This window comes from Synchiropus splendidus, chromosome 1, assembly GCF_027744825.2.
Source record: "Synchiropus splendidus isolate RoL2022-P1 chromosome 1, RoL_Sspl_1.0, whole genome shotgun sequence".
Classification (NCBI taxonomy): Eukaryota; Metazoa; Chordata; class Actinopteri; order Syngnathiformes; family Callionymidae; genus Synchiropus; species Synchiropus splendidus.
In genome coordinates, this window is record NC_071334.1 from 18,319,656 (window position 1) to 18,328,463 (window position 8,808).

The 8,808-nt window shown below is 39.9% G+C and overlaps 1 protein-coding gene across 2 annotated transcripts; it reads left to right on the top strand.

Moving 5' to 3' along the window:
* Positions 1-3,108: 3,108 nt before the first annotated feature.
* Positions 3,109-8,780, top strand: ankrd29 (ankyrin repeat domain 29). 2 transcript variants are annotated; one of them, XM_053881460.1, is made up of 10 exons: positions 3,109-3,284; positions 4,274-4,384; positions 4,565-4,663; positions 6,330-6,428; positions 6,511-6,609; positions 7,675-7,773; positions 7,847-7,945; positions 8,246-8,341; positions 8,412-8,510; positions 8,590-8,780. In XM_053881460.1, the coding sequence occupies exons 1-10, from the start codon at positions 3,273-3,275 to the stop codon at positions 8,671-8,673; spliced, it is 897 nt and encodes a 298-aa protein (XP_053737435.1). In that variant the 5' UTR covers positions 3,109-3,272; the 3' UTR covers positions 8,674-8,780. The 2 variants fall into 2 exon arrangements, with proteins under 2 accessions (XP_053737435.1, XP_053737443.1); XM_053881468.1 differs by lacking the exon at positions 3,109-3,284 and having other exon boundaries at positions 4,300-4,443.
* Positions 8,781-8,808: the final 28 nt, after the last annotated feature.

Here is an 8,808-nt window from a genome sequence, read left to right on the forward strand (position 1 = left end):
ATGACTCTGTCAGTCTATGTAGCTGGAATAGACTGCAAATCCACAGAAAACTATTGATTGATGGCATTGATGAAAGTGCTTGACAAAAAAAAAAACTAAAAAAAGTATTTTTAGTTTCCACCACATATTTGGCCTCAACATGCTTTCGACCACTTATTTTTCCTGATTCCACATTGACAAATTTCTTTAGTTATTGTTTCGATTAACCTTCAGGTAGTTTTTGGTCTAGGTTCCACTCAAGGGGAGCACACACAGATCAGCAGTCCTTCACAAAGCTGACAGATACTTATTCAAAACTACTGGCAGTTTAGGGTCAACAATCAACCCTTGCAAGATTGTAGACACTGGGGGGAAATCTGAGTTGTAAAGGAAACCCAGAAGAGCACAAGCAGAGGAAACCCAGTGCAGAATGCATGCAGGTTCTGTCCAAGAGTTGCATCAAGCAATAGTTGAAGCTGCAACGACATTGCCTGTGTACTGACAGTAAAGACCATCTTGCTGTTTGTCTGCAGTTCCAAACACTTGACCACCTCAGACCATCTCCATCAAGTCTTCCAACATTTTCTGCTCTGACCATCTCATCCTTTTTCTTAAACACATATTCCTGTGAGATTTGATGTTTTCTTCCTTGGACAGAAGTTTCATTTAAAAGAAGAGTAGTGTGGACTCAGACGATCCCTTGCTGCAAATCCGACCGACCCAATGTGGGTGGATGAAGCGCACAAAACCATGTGATCCTTCAAGGTAGTAAAGAAATGTCACCAAACAACACCCCTCAAAAATGACAAACCATCAACGGGAATATTGATTTCCCTTGCAAAAGCGAGGTCCCCAGAACCATCGACAAGCGTCACAACCTGCTGCACCTCGCCACTTATTTTCAAGAAATACCTGCATTATTGCTTTGGGTCTTTTCACAGTCAAATTATAAGGTCCTCTGAGTGACTGTTTCACTGTTTTCTTGGCAATAAAAGAGACCTTACCTGAGTGAGTTCTCCTCATGACTTATCGGCTGAGATGTCAGGCCGCTCTACAGCAACCACCTCTTTATATATACTCCAGGTGCCAGTGTCTTCCCTGTACTTTACTCTACCCATTAATCACGCAGCAGAAGAACAGTAGTCGACAAAAATAAGATCCCAGCGCCTTCTCGCTAATGTCTCTGTAATCAGGCCCAGATAGCACAAGCTGCAATATTCCAAATCCTTTAATTACCAGTAAAGAGCGCTAATAATGACTTACAACTATTCATAATTATGGCTGCAAAGTGTCGACTGAAGTAAATGTATGATGCTTTCAGGTACAACGAGTGCAAACAACCCAAGTATAATGAAGCACAATGCGCTGATATATTTATATCGATATATAGTGGCTTTCACTGACGAACACACACTGGGAAGACTGTGGTTATGACAGAGGGAGGTGTTTGGGAAGCATGTCGGGACCGGTTATGGTCATTGTTGTGCAAATCATTATTGACCCAATACTACAGTACTCAATAATTAAATGATATAGATATATGTCACAACTATATACAGTATATATATAGTTGTGTGTGTATATATATATATATATATATATATATATAGAGAGAGAGAGAGAGAGAGAGAGAGAGAGATGTATTTTTTATTATTAAGAAATTATTTACTCTTGTTTACTGTTATGTTGCTATTCAAAGGTCTGGTTAACTCCCTATGATCTGTAATTGTTTGCTACCTTTAAATCCCATAACTCTTCTCCTTTTTTTTTTATTTTTTAAATGTCCTGTTAAGAATGCATCATTATTGTTGCTGTTGTCATCATCATGCTGAATCATCTGTACTTTCTTTGGCTAATTAATGCACTTAAGTATAAGTAAATAATTCATTCAATATTCATTCTACTTTTTTGTTGATACTTGATACTCATGATATTGTTATCATCAAAAGCTCATGTGATTTTTAGTTCATTTTCTGATATAATTATGTATCTCTCTCTCAAGCTTAATCCTTTTCTGTGTGCTTTGAATACAGGCAGTCAAATTATAATTGTAACCTACAAAATGAGGTCATTTTTGCGTGTGTTATGTTTTTGTTTTTCATTGTCAGTGACGCGTCTGCTTACAGTGAGCCTGCTGATCTGGTCACATTCAAGTCAACAGTAATCTGTACAGTGAGTCAATAATGATTAATCAATAATTATTTAAGTAAGTGGACTTTTCTCTGACTGACAATTAAGAAATTTGCATTTAGAATCAAAAATGATGATGACAAGGCATTCAGTTCCATCCTCTCTCAGTCAGGGAGGGTCGTTGGATTCATATGTGGTTCTATTTACATGATCTTCATGCGTGAGTGGTGACATCTCTTTTGCAGGATTTATACCTTGGAGAAACCAAGTTTTCTCTACAACTCCAAATTGTAAGAAAAACTATTCACTGTCTTTTCACTCTCTGAGGAACGAACCTTTTTCCCTTTCTCGAATCGGATTTGGAACTGCATGTGAGCAAGTATGCTTCTGACCTTTTTCTGGCATTTTCATCACATATTGAGAAAAAAAAAAGCAGTAGACTGGCTCTCCAGCCCCAAATGTATGGGAATAAAGTCGTGATGGTGAATCTGAACGTGTAAAATTAATGGAATCAAGACAAAAGCGCAACTGTATAATGAAGAAAACAAACTCCACATCATAAGAAAGGCTGAACCCTTCTACAGAAGGACGCACAGATGAGTTGCTCCCACTATATGCAACTAGACCTCATTCACTTTGACTTACACAGTTCAGGACCATGATACCAACCGTAAACACCTTTACAATTCAGTTTTAATACAAGACGTTTCTAAGGGTCTCCGCTGAGCAAGAGGTGCCAATGAACCAATGCTTCAAGTCAATAGCGTCACATCCGGACGGCCACGGGTTCAAATCCAGCATGAGGCAACTCTGGGCGCGGAGTATGCACTTACCATAATAATAATTTTTAAAAAACACTTGATGAATGAACCAATGTGTCGGTCATTTATGTAAAACATTAATAATGTTGATGCATTTATTATTATTAAACCATCTTGGACGCTTGCAAAGACGCGATGTGGAGTTGTGTCCCGCAGCGACCCCTAGCGGCCGCTTGTGTTTCTGCGTGCAGCACTGCAGAGGATGAGCTGACGTCCAGCTTGTTATTATGTCCGCCAACACCCAAAACACGCCGCAGCCACAACAACAGCAGAGTCCTTCAGCATCGTGCCTAATGCTCGACGTCTCAGGGAGAGAGATGAGTCACCTGTGAGGTCTGGGCCATGTCTTTTAAGGTAAATCTCCGTCACTTCTCCATCATGCTAGCAGCGCCAGGAGGCCAGTTGTGTGTGGAAACGCTGGAATGATTTTACACTCTCACAAAACGATCCATAAAGTTCTGACATGTAAGATGGGAAGGTGTGCATGACGTTGAGGATGCAACTGTAGTAGACTGACACTCCTGCAGGGCATGGCTCATATGTGTAGAACAGAACATTTACGGATGCTAGTACCTGGAGGATGTCACAGATGCCACACGCATTCTTGTTATTTGACCACCATTCTTTATGACTATTTACATGTAAATTCCAACACGTATTATGTTCACCTGTGTCATTGCTCATCATAGACACGTCCATTGAACCAGTTATATGCAGCTGGATCAAGAAACTAACCTGAGATCACAGAGGAGGCAACACTTGGATTATGTGTGTTGAGGTTCACAATATTCCCCGTTCAAATGATTCACTTAAACACCTGACTAAATACTTTGAATGAATCCAGATATTTATTATATTTATATGCAACATATGGCCTTCAAAGCGTGGGATATACATGATTTATTTATTTAGATTCTTTTATTAAATTTATTTAGGGCTAACTTCTTTCCTGTTACAGTCTGTGTTTCAGACTTGTATACTGTATACTTGTCCAGACATTGAAATCATATGATCTATAGAGAATCACTAAATAAATTGCACATAGGAATCAAAGCACTGGAAGCCTGACCCTCAAAATTTAATTTCAACTATTGACTTTTCATTCATTCTTTTATGCTTGTGCTGAGTGTGACATGGTTTATTGATATTCTTTCCATTTCATAGCTCTTTAGAAGCAAATAAACAACACTGACGACAGTCAGATTGTCTCAAAATTGCTAAATTAATGCTCCACTACACATGTCCCCTCAAGTCCGGTCACTTTATATTAGTCACAATAGAAAATCCTCTCCCCGTTACAAGAGCTGTCATTTTTCATTTCCTTGTGTTCTTTCGTCCTCCAGAAGGAGACGCCGCTGGCCAACGCGGTGTTTTGGGCAGCACGGAAGGGAAACTTGGCTCTACTTCAGCTGCTGCTGAACAGCGGGCGAGTGGATGCAGACTGTAGAGACAATGTACGATCGCTGCATGCCCAGACTGATCAGCTTCTCCATTTTACCATTACACAGCAGTGGTAGGAGACATGAGCTCAGATGTGCACACAGGTTCAGTGTTGCATGTTGCCATCATGGCGCCCATGACAGACCCTAACTGGAGAAAGTGAAAAGCCTCCTGACTGTTGATCTCTCCTCTAGTATGGAACCACAGCGCTGATGGTGGCGTCCTACAGTGGCCATGTAGACTGTGTGAGAGAACTGATCATGCAAGGGGCGGACATCAACTACCAGAGAGAGGTAGGAGAACAACATCAGAACCACAGTCAAATCGTCATCAGCTGAATCAAAAAGAAGTCAAGTTATTTTCTTCATTTATTCACAGCTACGTCAACAAATGCAGGCAAAAAAGGAATGTCCCATTTTTTTCAGAACAATATGTTCATCTGTTTAAAGGAAGCCTAGGCAGGAAGTTAGCTTCTGCACGGTTTAATGACCTTAACATGACCATGTTTAAGAAACCACTGCACTGATCAAAATCATGGAGTGACTCCTTCACTGCATTTACACAACAGATTTTCCTGACTGATGAGGAAGTGTGTTTTTGTCTGTATGGTTTTACTCCAAAACATCCACAAACTCCTTTGAAAAGAATAAAATTGTGAATTTTGTGGTATCCGCAACAAGAATGTGGACAAACACATGAACTGAACGGAACCGAAAGTCTTGACACGTAAACAGTGATGACGCTCATAACATCTTACTGAGATGATATGAGTCAGTTTAGTTTTAATTAACAGTTACATTAATTCCATACTAAATGCTTAGCAGATTTTTGATCGGCTGATCCGCCATTTATATAGTCCTTGTCACTCTGTCAATGTAAAACATGTTTTTACAAGATAGAACAGTGAAAGTAAGGCACCTTTGCACATCGGTAGTTTTGACGACCAATAATGAATACGTTCTAATTTTGAATTTACTTCCACCTTTTTTTCATTTTGTTTTTTTAGCCTTACTGTACAGGTGTGCACAGCACTCTTTGTGTCAGAGCAGGGTGGCAAACACTACTCTCTCTAGAGACTTGCTGTAGCTCTTCCTCTGAATGGGAAGTCAGTCTGAGAGACAAGAGTAATGTGTCCTGATGTTTGTCCTGGGAACATGCTCTTCAGTGAAATGTATAGTTTAAATGAAATCAAATACATACATTGATAATGCGTGAACTGCATTCTTTGTTATTGTTACATTTGAAATTTCTTATTTAGGGCAGCCAGATAATATCATTTGGCATGTCACTCTGAAAAGATACAACGTACAATTGCTGAACTGAGAAGATAAATTGCCAAATTTGGTGTAGCTAAAGATAGAAGATGACATATTTCAGATGGAGAAATTGACACACCAACTGACACTGAAAGCAGAGAGACATTCAAAACATTGAGAGAAACTGAATATCAGAAAAGGAAAATATTTCCAACATGATTTGTAATGTATTTGTAAAACCCCATTTTTGATTTTATTTCCATATGTCTGTTTTTTACCTGTGTTTATGTTTAAGTTTTTGTTTCTGTTTTCTTGTTTTGTCTGTTTCACATGAAAAAAAATCAAAATAGTTTAAAAAAAATTAGTCAAGTGTTTGATGTAAAATTGCTGATAAAATTCCCGTTTTTCAGCTTCACTTGGCATAAAGCAGTCTAAGTCTTAACAGCAGTCCTACAGGTGGCTACTAAGCTCAGATTTCACTGTGATATTGGATGAGGTAGAGGTGTGGAAGTTGGTAATGGTAGTGATGTTCTAATTGATTTTCCCTCGCTGTGCTTTTGGAAAATGACTTCCAAATGGAACAAGCATTAGAAGCACTGTAGTGGCTGCAGAACGCACAGGTATCATGTTACCAAGGTTATGTAAAGATTTAGCTCAAAATAGCTTCTGAGTGGAAAATAACTGCTCCATTTGTTCTCTGCAGACAGGTTCTACCGCTCTGTTCTTCGCCGCCCAGCAGGGACACAATGATGTCATCAAACTCCTCTTTGAGTTTGGCGCCTCCTCTGACTTCCAGACAAAGGTAGATCAACTAAGTCTTTGTAGTGATGTCATCTAAAACAGCACATTGCCTGGTCTGTGCCAAACCTCGGTTTCTCTTCCAGGATGGCGGCTCTGCTCTCACCGTGGCGTCTCAGTACGGGCACGGGAAAGTGGTGGAGACACTTCTGAAGAACGGAGCTAATGTTCATGACCAGCTGAGCGTGAGCGATCTCTTCTCAGAACCTTTAAATACTGGATGACTGATGATAAAATACAAAGCCTTTCATCCGCTTCATCAAAAGGAGGCGTTTTGGCCGACACTCTGACCCAGCCTCTCAGGTTTCTGCTGAGTCGGATGTGGTTGACATTTGGAAGGTTTAAGAGCATCCTGACTCAGACACTACCTGTCAGGAATACACTTTCGGAGAAATGAGAGGAGACTGAGAAAAATACAAAATTTCCAAACTGCAAACTATGTAGTTTAATAAGTTACGTAAATTAACACAAGTGTGTTGAACTTGGCCAAATTGTTGACCAAAACAAAATTTCACTATGTCATTTATTAATCGCTGACACATGCTAAAAAAAAGACGCTCCCATAACTGAAAGACCCATAATCTGCTGCTACAGTTATAGCACTTAAAAGTATTTTTTTGCCTTGTTTGACATGAAAAATGTGCTCTGAAGACAAGTATCAACACATGCAGCATAGCTGCTTTCATTTTATTGACAGAATGCACATGTGTTAAACTTTGAATGCAGGCAAAACAATGAGTCTATCTGAATAATACAGATTAATGGTTTATACACCCCGTTTTTACAGGGCCCACTTTTAGTATATAGCGTCTAGGTGCACTGCGTTACACAATCTGATGCCATCACAAAAACATCAATAATGGAGGAAACCTAAGGAGATTCTGATGTATTTTTTGTATCGGTCAAAAAGTAGATTCAAGAAACTCTTCATTGATGATATGAATAAGGAATCAGGAACAAACATCTCAATACAGTGTCATTTTTGATGTGCAAAACTAGCTAAGTTTTGGAGAGAAATGGTGTTGAAAACAACCATGATGGAAAAAAAATGTGCCGTTGAGATACTCTTAGCTTAAAAAAATAAAACTAATTCACACTGAATGCACACGTAGTTTTGTTTTTGTGTGCACCCATTTTTACTGTATGAGTTGAAATAACCTTTCAAATAAGAAGTGACCAAGCAGAAGAGCCTTTAAACTTAACAACCCTGTGAGATCTGCCTTCTAAGATTGCGGCGCCCTCTCTGTCAGGACGGTGCCACTCCTCTCTTCCTGGCTGCCCAGCAGGGACATTTGGCAGTGATTCGACAGCTTTTGGCATCTGGTGCCAAAGTGAACCAACCCAGAGATGTAAATCTTCACTTCTAGATGGATTTGCATTAGCCACTCTTTCTTGTATTCAAATGACCTCTGCTGTTTTTAGGACGGTACTGCCCCCTTGTGGATGGCTGCTCAGATGGGCCACAGCGAGGCAGTGAAGGTTCTGCTCCTGCGTGGCGCGGATCGGGACGCTGACAGACAAGTACAGGGTTGTCTTGCATCATGAAAGTAGCCTGCGATTGTCTTCATTGTGAACAACAAAGATAATTAGTTGGTGCCTCCACAGTTTCTGGCCGAACAAAAACAGAATTATTCATTACATTGCCCGTGTTATTATCTATGTTTAAGTTATTTTGGCATTTTAAAACCGGATATTTTGAACATAACCATCCTCTTTGTTCTGTCAAAGATAATATTTAATAATTAAAACTTGAAGCTGTTTTTAGTGAATCCATAATTTTCTAAAAAAAAAAAATGTATAAAATGAATGTTTCTTCTTAAGGATGGATCAACTGCACTGTTCAAGGCCGCCATGAAAGGTCACAACAGCGTCATCGAGGAGCTCCTGAAGTTTTCTCCTTCACTTGGTCTTCTTAAGGTGCTTGTCCAGATAAAAAAAATGAATATTTAGGAACTTGAGAAGGTTCATGTTCATCTTACCCTCGCAGAATGGCTTCACTGCGCTCCACGCTGCAGTAATGGGGGGTAATCTGGCGACTGTGCAGCTGCTGCTGAGGGCCCACGCCGACCCCAGTCTACCCAACAAAGTAGTTGGATTCTTTTCAGAAGCGGAAAAACTAGCCGCCTGTCTCATGAGCCTTGTAACTGATACTTTGCTCTTTTCAGAACAACGAACTCCCGGCTGCCTTTACCAAGAGTGACCGCATCCTTAGAGTCTTACAACCAAGAATGTTCAATGGAGACAGCTGATGAAGGTCCATAAACCAGCTTGCGCCTTTGGAAAGAATGTAAAATACACCTGCCAACTACAATATCTTAACATCCCGTCTGTGTGTGATGACACCTGATGATCAATAAACATGGATTATATGTAAAGTGACTGTA

Coding starts and splice junctions, on each gene's coding strand:
- ankrd29 (XM_053881460.1), top strand. Junction 6,429..6,510: donor CCTCTGACTTCCAGACAAAG/GTAGATCAACTA, acceptor TTTCTCTTCCAG/GATGGCGGCTCTGCTCTCAC. Junction 6,610..7,674: donor ATGTTCATGACCAGCTGAGC/GTGAGCGATCTC, acceptor CCTCTCTGTCAG/GACGGTGCCACTCCTCTCTT.